This window comes from Brassica rapa, chromosome A07 (assembly GCF_000309985.2).
Source record: "Brassica rapa cultivar Chiifu-401-42 chromosome A07, CAAS_Brap_v3.01, whole genome shotgun sequence".
Taxonomy (NCBI): domain Eukaryota; kingdom Viridiplantae; phylum Streptophyta; class Magnoliopsida; order Brassicales; family Brassicaceae; genus Brassica; species Brassica rapa.
In genome coordinates this window covers 28,118,646-28,141,629 of record NC_024801.2, presented here as the reverse complement: position 1 = coordinate 28,141,629, position 22,984 = coordinate 28,118,646, and the positions used below count along the sequence as shown (strand labels likewise).

The 22,984-nt window shown below is 35.7% G+C and overlaps 6 protein-coding genes across 12 annotated transcripts; 5 read left to right on the top strand and 1 right to left on the bottom strand.

The window, feature by feature from the left end:
- Nucleotides 1-843: 843 nt before the first annotated feature.
- Nucleotides 844-22,982, top strand: LOC103832355 (alpha-1,3/1,6-mannosyltransferase ALG2). 2 transcript variants are annotated; one of them, XM_033274558.1, is made up of 9 exons: nucleotides 844-997; nucleotides 1,077-1,193; nucleotides 1,292-1,485; nucleotides 1,564-1,817; nucleotides 1,901-2,025; nucleotides 2,092-2,258; nucleotides 2,334-2,638; nucleotides 5,166-5,169; nucleotides 22,971-22,982. In XM_033274558.1, exons 1-7 carry the CDS (start codon nucleotides 931-933, stop codon nucleotides 2,628-2,630), a joined length of 1,221 nt encoding a protein of 406 aa, XP_033130449.1. In that variant the 5' UTR covers nucleotides 844-930; the 3' UTR covers nucleotides 2,631-2,638; nucleotides 5,166-5,169; nucleotides 22,971-22,982. The 2 variants fall into 2 exon arrangements, with proteins under 2 accessions (XP_033130449.1, XP_009106594.1); XM_009108346.3 differs by lacking the exons at nucleotides 5,166-5,169; nucleotides 22,971-22,982 and having other exon boundaries at nucleotides 2,334-2,757.
- LOC103832354 (protein MHF2 homolog) lies at nucleotides 2,960-4,194 on the top strand. Its single transcript, XM_009108345.3, has 6 exons — nucleotides 2,960-3,215; nucleotides 3,308-3,356; nucleotides 3,436-3,476; nucleotides 3,562-3,601; nucleotides 3,716-3,769; nucleotides 3,863-4,194. The coding sequence occupies exons 1-6, from the start codon at nucleotides 3,189-3,191 to the stop codon at nucleotides 3,964-3,966; spliced, it is 315 nt and encodes a 104-aa protein (XP_009106593.1). The 5' UTR covers nucleotides 2,960-3,188; the 3' UTR covers nucleotides 3,967-4,194.
- LOC103832350 (pathogen-related protein) lies at nucleotides 4,403-6,398 on the top strand. Of its 2 annotated transcripts, XM_009108342.3 has the most exons (5): nucleotides 4,403-4,811; nucleotides 5,254-5,421; nucleotides 5,518-5,650; nucleotides 5,734-6,032; nucleotides 6,108-6,396. In XM_009108342.3, the coding sequence occupies exons 1-5, from the start codon at nucleotides 4,638-4,640 to the stop codon at nucleotides 6,261-6,263; spliced, it is 930 nt and encodes a 309-aa protein (XP_009106590.2). In that variant the 5' UTR covers nucleotides 4,403-4,637; the 3' UTR covers nucleotides 6,264-6,396. The 2 variants fall into 2 exon arrangements, with proteins under 2 accessions (XP_009106590.2, XP_033130450.1); XM_033274559.1 differs by lacking the exon at nucleotides 5,254-5,421 and having other exon boundaries at nucleotides 6,108-6,398.
- Nucleotides 6,350-10,175, bottom strand: LOC103832351 (anaphase-promoting complex subunit 6). The gene is made up of 16 exons (XM_009108343.3): nucleotides 9,834-10,175; nucleotides 9,629-9,763; nucleotides 9,458-9,531; nucleotides 9,181-9,220; nucleotides 8,980-9,025; nucleotides 8,783-8,862; nucleotides 8,445-8,623; nucleotides 8,233-8,358; nucleotides 7,837-7,911; nucleotides 7,611-7,736; nucleotides 7,406-7,475; nucleotides 7,222-7,304; nucleotides 7,016-7,129; nucleotides 6,811-6,910; nucleotides 6,688-6,723; nucleotides 6,350-6,578 (listed from the first exon to the last, which is right to left on the bottom strand). Exons 1-16 carry the CDS (start codon nucleotides 10,077-10,079, stop codon nucleotides 6,474-6,476), a joined length of 1,635 nt encoding a protein of 544 aa, XP_009106591.1. The 5' UTR covers nucleotides 10,080-10,175; the 3' UTR covers nucleotides 6,350-6,473.
- On the top strand, nucleotides 10,315-11,835 carry LOC103832353 (F-box/LRR-repeat protein 13-like). The gene is given in 4 exon segments (XM_009108344.3): nucleotides 10,315-10,912; nucleotides 10,914-11,120; nucleotides 11,122-11,395; nucleotides 11,503-11,835. Coding segments are annotated over 4 exon segments (1,296 nt in total). The 5' UTR covers nucleotides 10,315-10,370; the 3' UTR covers nucleotides 11,776-11,835.
- Nucleotides 12,110-21,543, top strand: LOC103832349 (F-box/LRR-repeat protein 13-like). 5 transcript variants are annotated; one of them, XR_004449087.1, is made up of 8 exons: nucleotides 12,110-14,077; nucleotides 14,404-14,544; nucleotides 14,652-17,019; nucleotides 17,344-17,536; nucleotides 17,687-17,868; nucleotides 17,951-18,151; nucleotides 18,240-18,305; nucleotides 18,398-21,543. XR_004449087.1 is itself a non-coding variant. In XM_009108341.2 (3 exons), the coding sequence occupies exons 1-3, from the start codon at nucleotides 13,118-13,120 to the stop codon at nucleotides 14,970-14,972; spliced, it is 1,422 nt and encodes a 473-aa protein (XP_009106589.1). In that variant the 5' UTR covers nucleotides 12,110-13,117; the 3' UTR covers nucleotides 14,973-21,543. The 5 variants fall into 5 exon arrangements, 1 of the variants encoding a protein (XP_009106589.1); XR_004449089.1 differs by having other exon boundaries at nucleotides 14,652-17,536; nucleotides 17,687-17,745; nucleotides 17,842-17,868; XR_004449088.1 differs by having other exon boundaries at nucleotides 14,652-17,536; nucleotides 17,957-18,151.
- Nucleotides 22,983-22,984: the final 2 nt, after the last annotated feature.

Below are 22,984 nucleotides of genomic sequence, written 5' to 3'. Positions count from 1 at the left end.
GAAACCACTATCAATGAACGGCTCACCTACAGTTTTAGACAAGACAAAATAAGCAATTCACGTAATCATATTAGTATCTTACTCAAATCATAGACAAATAACATATTCAATCAATTCACATGTAACTCATCTGCAAGTAATCAAACTCATTCAAAATCAGAGTCGTACCACCGAAGTATTTCTCCTCTGAGTGTAAGTATGAGACTCTAATTTCAAACGGTGCCTACGTTAGCTTTTGTACATTCACAATACACAAATTGGAGTAATCAACCATCCAAAAGACTACTATGAAGATCTTGTATATCTTATTTCCGGCAGCTATATATTTGTTCCAAAGAGTTCATAATAACAAAGGAACCTTGCTAATTAAGAGGTCGAGTGATTTTTGAAAAGCTCGTGGAATACTTCATAAAACAAATCGTTAGTTCTGAGAGTGATTGTTGTTTGGAGCGCAAGGTACTAATTCTTGTTTTGACAACATTTTATGGAAATCTATCCGATCAGTGGTGAAAATAATATACATGTGACGGTTGACAAAACAAAAATAAATGATTATATATTTGAATTTTTTTAAGAAATAGACACAACGAAAAACTCGAGCAAGATCGTTTCTTAACACTTTGATTCAAAACAAAGATAATTATGATGAAAGTATTACAAAGTGAAAGTTCATGATCTAAATTGTTCTAAACAGCAACCAAGGGTGCAAATAACCACACTAAAAAAGTAAGAGGTTTACTTGTTAAAAATCAGAGATATTGCCTATTGGGTGAAAATTCTCTAAGATTTAACTTTTCTGGGCCATCCAATTAGGCCTCGAGCATCCTCATGATACCCCCAACGTGGGCCTTAACGGGCCGGTCAAATATCTTTTTCACCTCTTTAATTTTCTGAAGACGAGAACAGTGTGAGCAAAGTCACAGATCAAAAATGGCGAAGAGAAAAGAAGGTTCGAAGAAGATGAACATCGCCATCATACATCCAGATCTTGGAATCGGTACGTTCTTCGTTTATCCTGATTCACCGAACAAACGCATTTGAGAGATCGAGTTTACACAATTGCGTTGATTGTGCAGGTGGAGCAGAGAGATTGATCGTCGATGCGGCGGTTGAGCTTGCCTCGCAGGGTCATAAAGTTCACGTCTTCACCTCTCACCACGACAAATCTCGATGCTTCGAGGAAACTCTCTCTGGTAAGGTTATAGAGAGAGTGTTTGAGATTATTTTATAATTGAATGCTTATTTAAAATTTTTGTAACCATTTTAAATAATGTAATGTGTATACATACAGGAATCTTTCAAGTTACAGTGTATGGTTCTTTCCTGCCACGTCATATCTTCTACCGTCTACACGCGGTTTGTGCGTACCTGAGGTGCTTGTTCGTTGCTCTTTGTGTTCTCTTGGGATGGTCTTCCTTCGACGTTGTACTAGCTGACCAGGTCTCAGTCGTTGTCCCGTTGCTGAAACTCAAAAGATCATCAAAGGTATTCAAAAAACTTTGCTTTACTCATCGTATTCTTGTCTTTATAGCTTTAATCTTGAAGAACATATTTGGATCTTAGGTTGTGTTCTACTGCCACTTCCCGGATCTCTTGTTAGCTAAGCATACAACTGCACTTAGGAGGATGTATCGGAAACCCATTGACTTTCTCGAAGAACAAACCACAGGAATGGCTGATATGATCCTTGTTAACAGCAACTTCACAGCGTCGACATTTGCAAAAACGTTTAAGCGTCTTCACGGACGAGGAAGCCGCCCTGCTGTTCTTTACCCTGCAGTCAATATCGATCAGTTCATTGAACCACACACTTATAAGTATTGTGTATATCCATCCCCTAAGCTCCAAACATTAAGAGGAAAAAGAAATATTGATCCAGATTCTTGTTTGTCTTGACCAGGTTGAATTTTCTCTCTATAAACCGGTTTGAGAAGAAGAAGAACATCGATCTAGCTGTTTCAGCTTTTGCTATCTTATGCAAACATAAGCTAACACTGAGTGATGATGTTACCCTCACCGTTGCTGGTAAAGTGTACTAATATTGAATGAAGGTTTTTACTGTTTGCACTCTGAGAACACTTCATTGTTCAGGTGGATATGACGAGAGACTGAAAGAGAATGTAGAGTACTTGGAGGAGCTGAAAAGCTTAGCGGAGAAAGAAGGAGTTTCTAACCGAGTAAACTTCATCACATCTTGTTCAACAGCCGAAAGAAACGAGCTTCTCTCTTCCTGCTTGTGCGTCCTCTACACACCAACGGTAAAAGTCACCATTCTTTTTACACTTTTCCTCCTCCAAGCACAAGTCTCATGTTACCATTTTCAAAATGCTTAGGATGAGCATTTCGGTATAGTTCCGTTAGAAGCGATGGCTGCGTACAAGCCTGTGATAGCCTGCAACAGCGGTGGCCCCGTGGAGACGGTGAAGAGTGGAGCAACAGGGTATCTCTGTGAACCGAGTCCAGAAGATTTCAGTTCGGCGATGGCTAAGTTCGTCGAGGATCCTGAGCTTGCGAGGAGAATGGGAAGTGAAGCGAGGAAGCATGTGGTTGAGTCATTCTCTGCGAAGACGTTTGGAGAGAAGTTGAATCAGTATCTAGTTGATGTAGTATCAAGTCCTAAAGAAGACTGAGATCTTTCGTTATACAGCATACGTTTAGAGAGGGCTAAGGCCTTTGTTGTTTGGATCAATCATCTTGAATTTGAAGATTGGTTAGTTTCGGTTGAGTTCGGTTTGAGAATAAATTTGGCGGAGTAAGAAATTTTGAGCTGAACCGCTTCTTAACCAAACAGCATGACAACGTTAAAATTTGATTCCACTATTTAAAACCGGTTCAAATAGGTTCGAGTTAGACCATTATATCGGATATGATTTAAAATTCGGTTTAGTTCACCTTGGTTAATTACCAGATATGATTAAAATTCGGTTCAGTATCAGCTTGGTTAATTATCGGATATATATGATTGAAATTCGATTTAGTAGCATCTTGGTGGGTGTGATGAAATTTCGGTTTAGTATCATCTTTGTTAATTAACGGATAAGATTAAATATCGGTTGGTCAAATCCGGTTTAGTATCATTTTGGTTAATTATCTCCCTCTTCGTCTTCCAGATTATCCTTCCCTCCAATCCTCCATCGGAGCTCGCCGTCGCCGTCGCCGTCGAAGATTCCTTACATTCGCAAAACGCTATGGACGCCAACAATGCTTTCGATTCTGTAATCTCTTGCTCGCTTCTTCCCTTATCATTCGATGTTTTTCTCCTCTGCATTTGATGATTCTCGTTTTTGGTTACCTTAATGGGAATTAGGATCTGATTCACGCCATCTTCAAGCACATTTGGGCGCGAAGATTTCGCGGTATCCATTTATTATCTGTTCTCGACTAATTGATCAGCTTCTCTGTTTCTGATTTTATCTGTTTTATTGGCGAATGCAGAAAGAGAGAGGAGTGATGCAATTGATGCTACAGACGCAGAGGTACTCCATCAAACGATCTTCTGATATGTTCAAACGAGTGATTTAAGTTAACATTTTGTGGTGCTATAAATGTATATGCAAACAGGTTGCTTTGGGAACATCCAAGAAGAACAGACTTGCTTCTGGTTTGTTCTATATAATAAGTTTTTTTTTTTTTAACTTTCTTCTCATGCTAATTAGGAGATGAGAGGTGTCTTTGTGTGATAGTTTGATGAATGTTTTTATTTTTATTTTTGTAGCGAATGCAAATGCTCTGAAACTTAGCTGTGAGCTTCTCAAGAGTTTTGTCTCAGGTCATATGTTTATCCATCATTGGTTTTGGTATCTCAGTTAGTCATGTTGTTGTTGTTGTTGTTACTAAAGGGTTTAACTATTTGCAATTGCAGAGGCTGTGCAGCGCGCAGCTATAATTGCTGAAGCTGAGGGGATGGATAAGATTGAAGCGAGTCATTTGGAGAGGATTCTTCCTCAGCTTCTTTTAGACTTTTAAAAAGGTATGTATCATCGTTAATAAATTAGACTGTTAATGTCTGATGATTAGCAGTGATTTCACGCAAGGTTTTTTGAAGATAGTATAAATAGTCTATCTCTGGTTGCTATTTCGCATGTGTTAATATGGTTCATGTAAGGTTATTCTATGAGAAAAAGAGAGCGAAGTATATGTATTTGACTTGATCCTGTCCGTTACATACAGTAAATAAAGTAGTGTTTGCATGCACATGGTTTGTCTTCTCCTCCATTCTCTTTGGTTTAGCTTCTGCTCAGAAAAAAAACAAAAACCACAGGCTGTACGTAGATGGTCATTTCCTTGAGATCAAGTTTTTTTTTACTTGGGTGAAAATGAACAGATAGAAGTATTGTGTTTTCTTGATTAACTAAATGTAATTGAAAGGATCGTTTCGATGAATGATCATTTGGACAATCAATTCGTCCATGAGCTGATGTTAGGATTGATTCTTTTTTAGTCAGGCCGTAACTAACTTGGAGCTTACTACAAGTTCACATGGGGTTGCGGTGACTGCCGAATGAGTATTAACGACCAAACCGTGACATCTGTCTCTTTCTGACATCATAGTTAAAGGATACCTCGACAGTCACTATATATATATATAGTTTTCTCTTATCTAATTATCTCATAAACTCTTACGCAAAATCACGAAAATGGCTTCTTCTGCGGATGCTCCTCTAGAGAGTGGCCTTTCGTCTCTAAGATTGGCGGCGGATAAGTACCGATCGATCTTGAACGATGAGAAAACTGGAAATATACGGTGGAGGTACGGTGGTCCTCCGATATTTGACACTGTGAACAAGCTCTTCGAAGAAGAAAGAACCCATGTAATTTACAAACCAACTCTCTCTTGCCTCGCTATCGTTTTTTTTAACAATTGTGGTCATTTTCATATAATAGCATCATCTTAATGGTATTAATATGGTTCACTAGTATCCACTATCCACAATAATTTCAAGACAAAGTCAAGATAATGACCATACAGCATCTGACGTGATAGATAGCAAACATATACTTAAGACTTTCTCTGTAGTGTTCAAACATGTCATTATCTCAATTAATAAAAAAGAAGCCTATTTGGACACACAAACAAGTTACTGTGGCTTATTGGTTGCAACTTAGTCCTGATATCATTTAGAAATGTGATTGTGACTCTTAACAACTTCATTACGTCAACTTAGTGAGGTTAAGTAAATGGGATTCATGAGAATTCACACACAAAGCTAACTGTTCTCTTGATTGTCAACGTTTATCGTGAGATTATAAAAGAGACAACTAAGCCTAACTCTCTCTACATCAAAAGCTAATATGGCTACAAGGGAAGAGAAAGATAAGTATAGATCAGTCCTTAACGATGTAGGAGAGGTCCAATGGAGGTATGGTCACCCTCCAGCTTTTGCTCTTGTGAACCAGCTCTTTGAAGAAGGCCAGACCAAGGTCCTTCGGTTAACTTAAAACATTTTATTTACGCATGTGCTAATTTCAAAATCTGTGAACATGATTCATTGCTAGTGTGTTTGGTTTTGATCACAGGTATGGCCAGAAGGATCCTTGGAAGAGACGGTTCAAAACGCGATCAAGTCATGGGAGATGGAGTTCTCACACAAGATCCGTTTACAAGACTTCAAGACTATAAACCCTGATAAGTTTAAGCTATTTGTCAATGGTAACTACCACAAAACACCTATCAATATGATCTTCAAGTTGTATAATTACCAAACAAATATTGAACTGTTTTTTTTATATCAGGGAGAGAAGGATTATCGGCTGAAGAAACGCTTAGGCTTGGGAGTTACAATGCTTTGCTCAAGACCTCTTTGCCTGGAGAGTTTCAGTACTATAAACCAGAAGAAGAAAGCTTTGAGTCATCACATGACGCCTTTAGATCTGCTTTACCACGTGGGTTTGCTTTTGAGATACTTTCTGTGTACTCAGGGCCGCCTAATATAGCCTTCAAGTTTAGACACTGGGGATACTTTGAAGGAGATTTCAAAGGCCATGCTCCTACTGGGGAAATGGTTCAGTTCCTAGGCCTAGGAGTTCTAAAGGTATGTCTGAAACATAATCTGTGTCCGTCCTTCACAATCTTTCAGTGGTTACATCTAGCGGTTCTTTCTCTACAGGTTGATGAACTGCTTAGAGCAGAGGAGATTGAGATTTACTATGATCCAGGAGAGCTGTTCGGGGGACTGCTCAAGGGACCTCCTGTATTAGAGACCAAAACCACAGACACTGGAGACAACACTGCAGAGAAACACAGCTGTCCCTTCACACATTAATAAACTATATGAATGTTGATTCTCTGTATCGTTGGGCCACACTGGAAAATAAGGGAAGCAGAAGTGTGTAAACTCCTTATAAAATATATATTGTAACAGTCACTTGGATGAATGGAATAAGTCATATATTATCTTTTCAAGCGTCACAATGATACTACAAATAAATTACATCACGAACTAGAGAATAAGGCGGTTTTTTAACTAACCAACTCAACAGAGCTCAACCGTTGAATCAAGCCCGTTCTGGCATTCATCCATGAGAGCCACGTTCAACATCTCGGTACAGAATTGATCATCAGGTTTCAACCACAAGGCCTGAAGATTTGGAAAAGAAACATAGCACAATGATTAAAAAAAAGGAAGAAGGTTTAAAATATTACGGACATCACTAGAAGTTTGGTCATTATATGGAAGCGTGCAGTACCTTGTGATAATGAGAGATGGCAGCTGAGAAATTTCCCTGGAAAAGATTTAAGATGAAAGTGGGAAAAATTACAACTGTTTGCTTTAGAAAAGTATGACTGGTGTTTAAAGAACAGCCGAATACCTGCAAATGGTAAGTGTACGCCAAGCCGGAATAAGTGCTTAAGCTTTTAGTTGATAGCGTAAGTGCTCTTTCATAGTATGAGATAGCTTCACGGTACTTCCTGTTAATAAGAATTTATTTGCGAGCCAATAACCTCATTACATTTACAACACAATATTGCCAACATAAGAAGAAGATCATGGTCGTTGTGTTGGCACCACTATACCTTAGCTTCCTAAATGCATGAGCGAGGTTGACCACAGTTGGTTCCCAGATTTCAGTTAATACAGATGGTATATGGGCCAACGTCTTCTCAAACCACCTCACAGCTTTACCATACCTGAAATGTAGTGAAAATTGTTGACTCAGATTACAGGACTGATCATTTGAAAATGTCGGAGATAAGCAGACTGTAAAGAGTATGGAACGCACTCTTTCATATGATATGAAACAACTCCGAGTTCATTATAAACAAGTGGATCGGAAGGGCATATTGCCTTTGCTTGCATGAAAAACTGGACCAAGAGTAGAGTACAGATCAAAGTAAATAATATATTAGCAAAAATGATAAGTGATAAAACTTGAAGACACCAGATAGCATGTTGTAACTTGTTACCTGGTCCGCAAGCTTGTAGCTGTGAGTTCGCATATACTCCATTCCAATGTACAGAGTTGGCAAATGACACCTGGAACAAGACAAGATCAAGATTTAACCTGTCAAAGACAATTCGTAACGTAATAAGAAGACTTCAACAATGCTTCAGGCTTAGAATGACTCATTGTGGACGTTAATAATTATGAAGAAAGAGTAACTTGATTACCCTGGAAATAGCCTAGCTGCAGTGCGATAAGCAGACATGGCTTGATCACCCTCCTCTTGAGCGGCAAAGGAATTACCAAAGCCTATCCAAGCTGGTGAGAATGAGCCATCTATATTCGTCGCTTTGCTGCAAGACCATATTAGAAAAAAAATGGATCACCAGGTCAGACGATCAGACGAGTACTATTGCACCTACCTACTAGAGTTGATCAAGCCAGCATAATTACCTAAAGTACCGCCGAGCCTCAGCATACTTTTTGATACAATAGTAGTAACAACCCACCGCAAACCATGACAGAGCCCTACAAGGTTATGAGTGATTATTTACACCACAAAGCATCAAACAAAAGAGTCTTGATTACATATTAACTCATGAAAATGACGCTCAAACACCAAATTGTAAAAACATTTTCAACCAGGTCAAGTACAGGAGACCATTCTCAACCGAAAAAATACAAAGAAGAAATCATGCTCTTAAAGTTTATTCATGTCCTTGATAAGCTGAACAAAAAAAAAACAGGTTATAATATTCTAGCTAGGATTGAAATAAAAACAGAAGACATATATGCTAATTGACATGCTCACACACAGGCCACAAAACAAGAAATAAAATTTATACTCACTTCGAAGGGTAGTCTTTTACCAAATTGCACGCCATTAGATAGAGCTCATTTGAATTACCAAGCTCCATGGCAGCGGCCAAATGTACCAAGGTACACTTTAGATGAAACGGATCTTTCTCAAGAAGTCTGTCAAATTAGACCAAACAAATCCACGTTACCATTCAGGCTTCACCTTGGTCAAAATTTAGTATCATCAGTAATATACAACTTACCCAGAGGTTAGTTCGAAACACTTCTGATACTGACAGCATTGATGGTAGTACTCAGCTTTACAGGCCAACAGATCAGTGTTATTGACCAGTGTACTGATCATAGATGAGCCAGACACACTACCACTAATTTCGTTCTCAAGTTTCTTGAACCTAGCTTCTACAGTGCTCTCTTTGTCATACTGGAAATGAAGAACTAATCATTACTTAAAAAGAACTAAATGATGCTTGCAAAACGAAATCAGCAGAATAGAGAATCAACACGCAACTACCAAATATCAGTGCTACATAGCCATCAAAACATACCGGATCAAACACATTATTGCATAATAAATTTTCACCTTCTTTATCAAGCATGAATAGAAAGAAGAGAGCCATCCGTCTTCTGGACTAAACTGAAGTGAGGAAAGCAGATTCGATTCTGAAATTTATGAAAATATAGCGTCTCAGTCACCTTTTAGTATGTAAACAACTGCGCCATGGCACAAATAAGACATTTAAATAAAGAACAAATAAAACTTGAAGTATCATAACCCACCTTCTTCAGATGTGAGCATATGACTTTCAATAAGGCATTCCAACGCCTGAAATGATAGGTTACAGAGACCACATCACGTAAAATGATCTTTTAATTAATAGAGAAAGTACTTTAGTTTTTACTACTGTATACAGTAACGAGATTAAAAGAAATTGTACATGATAACAACACATGCACCAATTGAATAAAGCGCTAAAATACCTCATAGCACAGTGGATCAGCCTTGATAGCAGCTTTATACCTGCAATCACAACCGCAATTCATGAGCTAAATAGGGGATGAAGTTCAAGATTACTACACAACACTGAATCAGCCAAAATACACACAGCAAGTTCCCAAAATTTCTAGCTACCATTTCAATGAATCTTATTTTTTCATGTCACGTAATCAAATTAATAAGATCACTCTCTTACGATCAACAAAACGTAAATGCGCTTGAACAAGAAAGAAAGACAGGTGAAAAAAATCCTGAGCTAACCATTGCCGAGCTTGAGAACGGTTCTGTAAAGCTCCATATGCTTTCCCTCTTAAAAAGCAAATTGCAGATGATATCTGCAAAATACAAACTTTATATGTATAACCTTGGCTAACTAAATGTCGAGATGGAGAGTGATATACAATTTGTTTTTTGAAAGTTATAAAAACTTACATTAATCTCTCGGTCCTCTCCATCTTTATCAAAATAAATCAAGTTACCATCTTTAGCATCATACACATTACCATCTTCATCAACCTTGGCATCACCAAGCATCAATAAACACTGATCCCATTCCTTCAATTCCTCCTGAGGAAAAAAAATCTATAAAACCCTAAAACCTACTGACTTTCAATTGAGGACAAAATTGGGGAATTACGAGGCACTTGGCGGCGAGGTAACGGAACCGAAGATCACGGAGGACGATCTTAGAGGCGTTGAGGAGGTGAAACGCGCGACGGAAGTGGCGGCCGAGGAAGAGAGCCTGAGCTTGCATATAGATGTCGGCGGGGTCGTTGGTGAGAGCGGCGACTTTATCGGCGAAGAAGATGGCGGAGGAGTACAAGTGTTTGCTGACGCAGTCGCGAACCACGCCTCGGATCTTCTCGATTTCTTCTTCTCTCATTGTTTAATTGGGAAAGTTTTGCGCCTTCACTCACTCTCTCTCTCTCACTAGTGAATACAGCGTTTGCGCGAGGGAGGCGGGACGAAGATAGATCCTCGGCGAGAGAGAGAGACAGAGAGAGCGTATGTTATCATTGAGGCCTTCGTGAGAGTTTGGGCTTTAGGCCCGTTCCGTTTAGGCTTGGCCCAGCATTGATCGAGAACGATGCCATGTTAAAACGATGTGTTTTGATCAGACACTCTCCTCCTCCACTACTCAAATTCCTTCTTTTCGATTCGATACCTGGCGTTCATGGATGAAGACCGAGAGAAACGTCACCGTTTCAAACGGCCAAGCTCAGTTGATTGGATAAGCAGCTTACCAGATTGCTTGCTATCCCAGATCCTCTCGAATCTCCCCACCAAAGACGCGGTCAAGACCAGTGTCCTCTCCACCAGATGGAGAAGCCTCTGGAAACAAGTACCTTCTTTGGATTTAGCGAACTTCGATTTTTCCTTGTATTTCCCATACTGCCCCAAGTTCTTAACATTCGTCGACAGCTTCCTCCTCGATCTCAACAGAGATTCTTGCTTACACGAGTTCAAATTAAAGTACGATTCCGACGGAGAGACCGATCATCTCAGCCGTTGGATCAACACTCTCGTCAAACGTAAAGTGAAACACATCGACATCGTAGACGAATCGAACGCAAGCTGGGATTTCCCGATCCCGACGACGCTCTACTCTTGCGAGAGTCTGGTCTCTTTAAAGCTCTCTGGGCTAACTTTACCTAATCCAAACCTCGTTGTTTCTTTACCTTCTCTCAAGACTATTTATCTCACTATCGCTAAGTTCGACGTTGGAGAGGCTAATCCCGCAATGTCCGGTTCTGGAAAGCTTAGGTATCGATAGCAGCTTTTGCGATGACGTTGAGGTTTTGCGTGTGCGGTCTCGGTCTCTGCTGAGGTTCACTCATCTTTCCGACTGCTGTGATGATTCGGATGAGGAGTTTGTGGTTGAGATTGATGCTCCCAAGCTAGAGTATTTCAGGGTTGGTGATCATAGATACTGTGTTTAGCTTGGATTATGATAAGAGTTTTGATCCGAATGATGGACAGAAGAGGAATGTGATTCGTGGTTTTCTTGTGGGGATCTCTAGGGTCAAAGATATGACCATCGCCTCGAGTACTCTTGAGGTCATTTATGATTACTCAAGATGTGAGCCACTACCTTTGTTCCGTAACCTAACGTTCTTGCGTGTTGAGTTCTACGGCTACAGGTGGGAGATGTTGCCAGTCTTTCTTGAGAGCTGTCCCAATCTGAAGTCCCTTGTCGTGGTGAGTTATTATCTACAATACCATCAACTTTGCTAGCTATCTTAAGAGTATTATATATTGAACTAGCGTTTTCTTTCTACTTAGTTGTGTTGTTGTTGTTATTGCAGGGATCTATTAGAGGTCGGGAGAAGGAAGGAGTTCATATTTTGTTCGAACCTCAGTGTTTCCTACCATCTCTAGAGTATGTTAAGATAGAGAGGCCGTTGAAAGGGGAGGCGATGGAGATTAAGCTAGTGAGTTACTTACTTGAGAACTCGAGCATCCTCAAGAAACTGACCTTATTGTTGGATGTTTCCAGAGAGAGAGAAGAATCTGACATTCTCAAAGAACTCCTTTCCATTCCAAGACTCTCTAGCTCATGTCAAGTTGTTGCTCTCTGATATGATCCTTATGTTTAAATAGTTTTTTTTTTTATTAAAAAAATCATTATATTACTCAAATTTGAAGTGATCCATATTTAAATAATTTGCGATGTTAAATCCATTAAAAATAATATAAACATCTAATTAATATTATTCCTTCGTTAAAATCAATTGATTGATATAAACTTCCAGTTTTAAACCTTCCAATTAAAAGCGAAAATTTAATGATTAATCATTACTTACAACAAATTTCTAGAACTATTTTGATAGTTAGAGAACTTTTTCGCAAACTTAACGATATATCTTTTGCAAAAAAAAAAGAACCGTAGCAATATATGAATTTTAAGAAAAATAGCTATTTGATTAAATTTTAATATCGAAAACGAATTAGGCGACTCATATCTCAACAAATTTCAACATGGGTTTTCAATGTTCAAAAAGAATTATGGGTTTTCAAAAGTATTTAAGAGTCTTTTTTTTTATTTCTTCTTAAATGATATATTTACCAATGAAAATGCGCTTAGAACTTAGAAATTAATGATAAAGAAATAGTAGTGTGACACATATGTATATCTTATATATATATTAAGTAAAGATTAATGATATATTAAGTAAAATCTAATGAAATCTTATAAATATAGTGATGTGACTCATGTGCATATCTCATATACACATATTAAGTAAACAATCAAATTTTTTATTATTATAAATCTTAATTACTTACAAAGTAAGCAATTTTCTAAGAATCTCAGCTATAGTAGTATAATAAATTCAATTATTCTAAATACATATTTTTAAAAAATTTAAGATTTGTTTCCATTAATTAGTCAAGAATGCATACAAATCTAAAATGTCTACGCTAGAAAATTACTCCATTTGTATTTCATAAGGTATATTTTTATAGATTTATATATATAAATATGTTTATTCATAAAGTCATATTTGTATAAATAATTTCATAATATCTTTAAAATTTAAACCAATATTAATTAAATAAACTTAATTATTTACAATAGATATTTCGTAAAGTATTTGCTTTAAATTAATACAATTGAATAAATAACAGGTACATTTATTTATAAAAGAAAAAGAAAAAATCTATTAAAAGTTATTTTCTAAAAATGAAAAATACATTTTTAAAAGCGGAAAGTTTATTATACTAGATTTTGAACCGCAAAATTACAAAATTTCGCGCGAAACACAGATCACCCCCACTAGTATATATATGTGTATTTTGGTACACAAAATTTCATCTGCTCATAAATTTGGAAAGGTGAAGATAAAAATCCACCACAACCTATCTCACCTCTATAGCCAATCTTTAGAAGCCCTCCTTACTTGATATCCTCACCTTTTCTAGATGTTTACATTCATGGATACAGCCGGAGTGAAACGTGCTCGCTACACTAGCCCGCCTGGTGAAGTTGATCGGCTAAGCAGTTTGCCAGATTGCTTGATATTCCATGTACTCTTAAATCTTCCGACCAAAGATGTGGTTCAGACCAGTCTCTTATCCCCCAGATGGACACATCTCTGGAAACACGTACCTGGTCTAGACTTAGACACCGAAGATTTCAAAGAACTTGACACCTTCGTGACTGTTGTCGATAGCTTTCTTGAACGTAACCGCGGTTCGTCCGTACATTGTTTTAAGTTAGCGTACGACTCTCCCGTCGTTGTTGAGCCTAACACTGGTCTTGTCAAGCGCTGGCTCGACGCTGCTGCTAAGCTGAAAGTTAAACATCTCAATGTTTCGGACAATTCATCACAGAGTTGGGACCTCGTGATGTCTCCAACGGTTTACACCTGTAGCAGCTTGGTATCCTTAAGGCTCGTGGGGCTAACCTTACCTAATACCGAGAGTGTTTCATTACCTTCTCTCAAAGCTATGGTTTTACTCCTCGTTGAGTTTACCAACAATCGGGCATTAGAGAATTTAATCTCAAAATGTCCAGTTCTTGAAAACTTATGTATTGAGAGAAGCTACGGTGATGGAATATCGATTTTACGTGTGCATTCTAAGTCTCTGTTGACCTTCATGCATGATGCGGGTAATAACGAGGATTATGATGAAGATCGTATAGTTGAAATCGATGCTCCCATGCTTATTTATCTGAGGATCAGTGATGCTCGAACTACAAGTTTCATAATAAAGAGTCCACCTTCCATTGTGGAAGCGGATATAGATACTGTGTTTAACTTAATTTCTGGAAGGAGACTAGGAGTTGCAAATGAAGTACAAAAGAGAGAGATGGTTCGTGATTTTCTCATTGGGATCTCTAATGTGAAAGATCTGACCATAGCCTCCTCTACTCTCGAGGTAACCTTAAGACATTATTTGAATGCTGAAAACTTAAAACCAATTATCTATAAAATAAATTGATTTTTTTATATTTTAGTTAATTATTCTCTAACTACCGATATAAGACTTTATTTATTAGTACTAAGAACACCGTCACTGAGAGTTTCTCAATGGAATTCTACAAATAAACAAATGAAATAAAATTACAAAAAAAAAAGAGAGAAAGAGTGCAGAAAAATAGGAAGGGTATCTCATTTGAAATACTAAAAAGTTTTTTTTTTGAGAAATTCATCACACATGTCATCATAAAAAACAAAATAATTAACTTGCTGTTGTTGTTGTAGGTCATTTATGACTACTCAAGATATGTACAACTACCGGTGTTTCGTAACCTATTTCTATTGCGTGTCACGTTCGATAGCTACATGTGGGAGATGCTGCCAGTCTTTCTTGAAGTCTGTCCAAATCTGAAACATCTTGTCGTGGTGAGGATCATGTAGCAAACAATGAACTTGATATATAGCTTAAAATGGTGAGAGTATCTTATTTTAAACTTGTGTGTTCTTCTACTTTGGTTGTATTGTACATGCAGGGAACTTCTGAAAATCCCAAGACGGTGGGAATTACTGTTATTGCCAGGCCTTGGAATCTGTTATCATCTCTAGAGCATGTTGACATTGAAAGGCATCTGAAAGGGGAGGCGTTGGAGATGTCACTAGTGGGCTATTTTCTTGAGAGCTCACCAAACCTCAAGACACTAGTATTAAGCTTGGATGATTCGCTAAAGAAAGGAGAATCTGCCTACAAGCTAACATTAAGTTTGGATGATGCCCCAAAGAAAGAAGAATCTGACATCTTCATAGAACTCCTTAACTTTCCGAGACTCTCTAGCTCATGCAAAATTGTTGTCTGATCAATGATCCTCATAGTCATCACCAGTGGACATATAAGTTGTCTTTGATATGATCTATTTGTTGCTTTTTTAGTTTATTATGATATTGGAGTGTTGAAGTTGGTAAGATAATTATAGTATTTATCATATTTATGAGTCAAATAAGTATTTGATTTATCGTGGCTAAAGGCATATATGCTTTGGAATTTGTGAACATGGTTTTGTGCTTCTTCTTTTTGTCTTGCATAGAGCTATATATAATTTGTTTGTATTAAACAAAACAATTGGTACCTATATAATAAAAAATTGTTTTAAAAATCACAAAAAACATTTTTGGAAGAACACTTCTACCTCCAAAAAATCACGTTTGTACTAGTGGGAATAATATCTCATCAAGCTTCTGATTACGTTTCAATTCATTAAGAATAAAAAATGAAAACCAAAAAAAAAATAAGAAAAAAATAAGAAGAATCTTTTGTTAGAAAGACTCTCAAACGATTATGCGAGACTCTAAAATTAGGTGTCAAGTTATCTAAAAATGGAAATGGTCTTATGCTAGAACTTTAATATTATATATTGGTTTTCAAAAATTAGGGTTTTTTCTAGGTTTTCTATTTTTCATCGTTGTATTCATAAATTACGGTAATATTTTCTATTTAAGAAGCCTAAAACTATTTTATAGGATAGTTTTTGATATTTTAATACACAAATAATTATTTTAAATATTTTATTCTTCCTGATTGAACTAAATTTATTAAAATAGGAAGCTGATCTTAAGTCAATATTGCAATTTCCAAATTAGAATTGTCAAATCTCTTAGGTAAAAAAAAAATTATGACTATCGAACTGATCAGCTGATTATTTTTAAGTAATTTTATATGGTTATTGAGATTTTTAACTCATTTTTTCAAAAATTAATGTTAGATTCTACTAATTCATTAGTTGTATTAACATTCATAGTGTATCTGATAGTTCACATGTTTTTATCATATAATGTTTTAAAATATCCAAATAGTATGATGCGTAGTAATGGATAGCATGATACCATTGTTTCTTCTACCATATATATGATAGTATTTTTACTCATATATTGTCTCATATGTACACATTTACAAAAAGTAACTCTTAAAGAGGATCAAGCAGAAGAAAAGCAAGTCCATATATGTCGGAAAATGGAATCTGTAGCCGTTATAAACAGAGGCTCCTCTGTCACCTGCAAGAACTCTATTTTGTCGTGTTGAAACGGTCATTGTTGACTAATCAATACAATACTAAAAGGGGAATAAGGGCTCCCCTCATGCTTCCACGTCATCACAAATAATCAGCCAATAGGAAACCACTGATCAGCCACGTCAGATGCAGCGCACATTGCATTTGGGCCTCACATCAAATCGGCCCGATAGTGTTTGAAATCCGAAAGCCCGGAGAGTCCATGTATCGGTGAAGTCTTCTGTGCGATCTTCGATCCCCTTTGTCTTCCTGTTCCGTCGATTCCCTTTTTCTTCCTCTTCTCCGTTTATTACGTTTCACAAATCTTTATCGTGGACGATCAATTTTATCCCCACTCTACTGAACTTTAAATCTCACTAATGGATCTTTATCACTTTCTCCGTCCAGCTATCGATTTCAAAGGTATGATGTCGGGATTTCGCCATGCCGGTGTGTCCAAGATCGGCGTTGGATCCATCACCTGTTACCACCAGATCCGCGCCTACGGAGTTGTCCCGCGGCCTTAAACGGTGGCTCTGAAACAGAGACCAACTCCGAAACCCTAGCTTCACGGATCTGCTCAAGCCTCCAATCGTCGCTTAGGTCTGAGAATCACAAGCAGACGCACTCCCAAGACGGCGGGGAATAAGCTGGACCGAAGAGAAACAAACGAGAGAGAACCGCCATCCCTCACCGTAGATTCGTCGACACCATCTCCGTCCAGCTACGACCTCTGAACTTCATCACTTATTAATTCAATCTCCATCAATCATCAATCATCTTCACCACCCTTAGCATTCAGAAGTATCTTCTGATTAGCCAATTATAGCAGTGGATCTCCCAAATTCCTTTTATCTCGGTACGTTCTTATTTGTTCATTCCTGCAAATCTACTTCTACTTCCTGTGTCCATATGTTTTCTTGATCTTACGGATCCTTTGTTAAAATTATGTCATAAATGATGAATCTTTTTCTTCTTATTGAAGACATCACTAAGCATATATATATATATATATATATATATTTACTATATCTTTACCAATGTTAGCACATGTATGTATCTGATCTTATTGTCTTGAATCTGGTTATTTATTTGTTTTTTTAAAGCGTTTTCAGCGGTACTCATACCAGCCACCGTGATAACTATCTCACTGGTGTCTCTGTTGGGGACTGTCCACGTTTAGGGTACATCAAAGTTTAGAAATTTGACGGAGTCATTGCATATACACTTGGTGGAGTGCAGTCCCGCGTTGCAGAAACTTCAGCACCAGAACCTGAAGTGCACAGAAGAAAGTAGTTTGGAGAAGAAAGCTATAAGTTCACTAGCTGGGACACCTGTGCACTGGCACACTACTCTTGAAGAGGTACCATCAGGAGGTATGCATGTTTGTTACATTTACTTATTGAGAATCTCTTATGAGGCTCTTGGCTTAATATAGCAACAGTCAACGTCGTAAGCAATGAAAAATATGATGATCTGCATCGTTCCTCATTGTATCTATTGTTCTCTTTTGCTTGCCTTGGCAGTACCAACAATAATCATAGCTCATGAGTTCTATGATGCTCTTCCAGTTCATCAGTTTCAGGTTTGTGTGATTTGCAATATAGTCTTCTCATTTTTCCAGCTTGTGCTTCTCTTTCTGGTTATTTTCTATGTTCTGTGTATGTTGCTTTCAAAGCAGTTCATCTTGAAGAAACAACATGAAGCTGTGAGATTCTTTCCCTTTTAGTTCCTATATAATGGTCTTTCTTTTTCTATTGCTGGTCATTCTAAATGGTTTCCTTATCCAGCTCCAGAAGCAACAAGGTCAGTCTTACGCACCTAATGAAGAGATGGATGAGAGTCTTCATGTAGCGACAAGTGGACGATCACATGGGCACGGGGAGTTTGAATTCAGCGAGATCTTTGTGCATCGGTTTTTTCACACCATAGAATTTTTTGCTTAGAGCTGTTTCCAACACCTCTTCTTACCTGCGTATATGGGCTCTCAGGTATCTATCTAATCATGGAGTAGTAGGAAGCTATTATATATATTACTCATGGCTTAATTATATCAATCATCCTTTGTGTGTATTGCAGTCTTCACACTCGGAGATATCGTCAGTCTTCTATGAGACTATGAGAAGGTCGCCCTTCTCGCTTGGGGTATGCGCATCCTCTCATTCTCTCTCTCTCTTAGTCTAACTAATATTAGCAAATCAACTAATCGATCTTTGTTTTTTCATTAAAATAAACAGGTACAACAATGTGTTGATCCTGATCGTTGGGATCATTGTTTTCATATTGTGGGATTGCTGCTGGTGATAGAGACACTGAGCACGTTCCTTCGCGCACTGCGTCTCCACTTGGTGGAGTTTCAGAACAAATTCTATGCTCATTTCTCTTTCGTTCTCACCGGAAACGAAGACGATTGATAGGGATGAATGATTGTTCCATTCCTATCCCATTCTCTGCAAAATTTGCATATATAAAAAAGGAACAAGACAAACCAAGTTTTATTTATTTTCTGCGAATATATTTTTCCCCTTCCACTTTCAGGGTGGGCAGAATTAAATATGTTTATTTTGTTTGCCTGTCTGGAGATTAGATTTTTTTAAACAACAGTAGAGAAGGGGCTAATGGAATTTGTATAAGGTAAACTCATTTGTTGATGTGTTTGTTTGGAGTTAAATACGTGAGGATTTGTTTCCACTTACTATACAGTTCATCTACTGAAAATTGTTTGTCAATAAGGAATCAAATACTCGACAAATCACTTTTCTTTATCGAGATAACACAACTTCTAGAATCTCTAACAGTTTGTTTGGAATTGGTGTTGTTGTCTGCAGGCACAATCCTTTTTGCGAGAGTCAATCCTTTTTGATGAGGTCCTATAACAAATTAAGGTACTTTAACTAAGTTCTCTCTTACAAACAAATAGAAAGTAAACTAGAATAATGATTTGTTTCAGAATTTACAATTTTGCTTATCTAAATACAGGTGAGAGCCTGAGAGAGTTTGGCATATTAACTTTGCTTAGGGTTTTGTTTTTTTTCTTCATCTGTTTTAGGAGTTGAATAATATTTTGACAGACTTGAGTGTGCCAGTCTTTACTTATGAGATATTATGTGTGTTGAGCCAAATAAAATGTGTTTTGGTTCTATACACGTGATTGAATATTTCTCTTCTTTTTTTTTACATTTTGTGTGGAAGTACATTTGCTTATTGTTAGCTTGAGGTTCAGTTTCTAATGTCACTCAGATCACAATGGAATAATATATAACATTTCAGATTTTTGCATATTTGAAATTTTTTGCAGCAAATTAAACGTACTGTCTGGTCTTATACAAAAACAAATTTCTCTATTCAAATAGAAACATTAGATTTCTTCAGGTGCAAAAAGCTGATGTGGTGTGAAATTTGTTGATTATGATCTGTTTTTAACGTAAAATGTACATTTAGTAGTCACACAGTAAGTTAAAGTGATCAACCTTCTCTCATTTTCAGTTACCACAATTGGTTAAGAATGGATTAGTAATAATATATTCAAATTTAAACGATTTTGTAACTGTCATAGTGGTAAAAAATAAAAAGGGAATATCTAAATTAGATTTCTTACATTAATCAATTTATTTATTTTTATGTGTTAAAATGTTGTTTGGAAATCATATCCTAACTTTAATTAGGAAGAAGTTAAAAATTTATGAATGGTGCTATTGTTAAAAATTCTTAAAAAAAAACGGAGTTTGTCAATAAAATCGTACCATAAGTTATGTAAGTTTGGTTGAATATCTAAAAATTAAGACATGGAAGGAGTCACTGGATATCAATACAAAGATTCATGTTTTGCCTCTATATGCATAATAAATATATATATATATATATATAAACATACCTGAAGCGAAAAATAAATAGATTTTGATTAAATGAAAAAAAGTTTCACATCAAATTTGTAGAAACATAGATATAAAGAAGCTTAAGGAACAAAAGTAATCACTAAATTACATATTAACTTAAAATTTGTAAAATCTTACAATATTTATTTAAAAATGTTTGCTATAATAACGTCTCCTTCCATATATATTAACAATCATGCGTACTCAGTTGCGGTAACAAAGAACATATGAAAAAAATTGTATAAAAAAAAAATGAGAAAACGCTATTTTGAACTAAATGCTTAAAAGTCATAAAAAATGGATACAGAGAGATGTAATCTCCATAAATGTGCAGAGCAATGTGTAGAAACTACATGACATTTTTTTGTCAATGCAAAAAGATACAATCTTGACATGAATATGAAAACGGATCACAGTATAACCCCAACATAAGAATACAACCCAATTTAATAACAAAATACACACCTAGGATATTATTTTCTTAACTTAAACTCCAGAAAAGTCTACATAAAAAGTTCATCAATCACAACAATGCTAAAAAACACGTAAAAATAATGAAATATAATAAATAATTGAGATTTATAGAAATAGTTGTCAAATGTTGATCTTAAGATTATTTAGGTTTATGAATGCTTTTCCATATTTAGAGTGAAAGCTATAAGCACAAAATATGATTTTTTTTAAGATGACACGTATTAGATGACATACATTTGGAAGACTATTAAACTATATTATAATTTTACAATACATTGTAACAGTTTTAGTGTCACTTTTAAGTATTATAGCAAATCTTATTTTGAATCTCATATGATCCAGTCAAGAGAGGTCATGTTAAATCCTCGCATTTTCCCTTGGTTTCAGGACATAACTAATGATATATTTTCAAGATTACTATGGTTGGAGTCTTGGAGTATTGAACATGTTATTCCAAGGAGGAATATACAGTGTTACATGCGAGAATAGGGCATCACTCCTACATTGATGTGGCTGGTCCGGCTTGGTTGCATTCGATGCTTGCTCAATAAAGCGGAAATGCTTGAAACCCGTATCTACCATCAAACATCTACCAACAACATCATATGAAGCAGGTAAAAGAATAGACACACACGATGTAAGAGCTTATTTAGAGATACTGGTGATTCCATGATTACAAACAATTTTGAATTCATTAGAGAATAAAACATACGATGAAGCGTGATAGTGAATTTGTTGAAGAAGACAAAGTAGTGATTGCTCATTAAGAAGTCCATGATGCTGCGTTTGGAGGATGTGCCAGAAAGAGAGAAGAAGACGGTAAAGAAGCAAAAGAAAATGTTGAAAATGGTAGCCAAGGCTTTGGGTGCGCTAGAGAGGACAAAGAGACACAAACTAGCTCAGTGAGTAAATCATGCCGAAAAATTACTTGTGATATAGTTTGGAATTGTAATATGCAGAACATGATCGTATTATTATCGTGAGAAATTATGTACTTGTGTTTTGTCTCAATTCCACCATGTTAGTTTATTGCAGTGTTCTTTGTACTCTTTACATTACTTGGCCTTTAACCGGAATTACATCTTTGATCTAAATGTACAATCTTTAATTTAGGTATTTAAACAATCGGAAAGAAACTAACAAAAGAAAGACTTAGACTTTAACAAAGAGAAGTAGAATGAAAGAGATGAACCACACAAGATAAAAAAAGGAAAAATCAGTTAATGAGCTTTGGCCTTCTCTTTAAATACACCTACAAGATTAACCGTCTTTGTAAGACCAGTTTTACTTGCTTTGGAAATTGTTGATAGAGCTCCATCTTTCTTGGAAAAGGCAATTAAGATTTGTATAGGATTAAGGAAATTTGACAAAACCATCAAAGAAGACAAACTAATACCACATTAAACAATAACGACCAACAAACGTTTTAAAATTTCTGTTCACAAAAGAATAAAGAAATATTAAAAATCAAAATAGTATATGGTGTTTACGAAAACAAATATTAAAGGCTCGAAGTAAGAAAAAAACTAATCGTCTAAATCAAAAAAAATTTTAAATGGAAATTAAAATAATAAGGCTATATCGAATTAGAAATCATTTTTATTTTTAATTTGTGATATTAGTACAAGATTGTTGAATGTTTTTACTGGACATGAAAAAAATAATAAGATAATAATGTTTTTGGATCATAGTTTTGGACTGAAAATATATTCAAAATTCCCCTAATTAGTATATACAATTCATTTTTAATAACAGCATTAACATGATTGTAGTTTAAAAAATAGTAATTTTAGAACAAACTAATATATAATAATAAAATTTAAATAAATAGTGATATATTTAGAATAGTTTGATTATCATTTTACACTGAATTTTAATCCAGAATAATATTTTAACTATAGCTAGATTTTAAGATATTTTTGTTTATAACTAATACAATAATATAGTAATAATAATTCCTGACAAAAAATAGTAATAATAATATTTTATAGAATTTTCAGTGTATTTAAGACATACAACATTTTTAAAAGTTTTTTAATTTAAAGCAATGAGTATTTAAATTAGCCTTATGTATTATAATTGTAAAAAATTTGATTATAATCGTAAGAAAATATATTTTAAAAGATTAAATTGCATATAAAAAAAACATAATTATGATATAAATAATACATATAACAAAGAAATATGTGATGTGGAGATTAAAAATATATTTTCTTAATAACCTAAATATGTAATAAAATATATTTTGGAGAATTACTAAGGTTTAGCAAAAAAAATTATTCATTTCACATTTGTTCACCATCCCATACATATTTTAGATAGTGGAAAAATTGTAAGTTTTACTGATTATAATTCAGTTTATTATTTATATTTTATAACATATATGTAATATATTGTAATATAGATATTAAATACAATATTATTTGAATAAACCCGGGCGTAGCCCGGGTAAAATCTCTAGTAATAATAAATTTG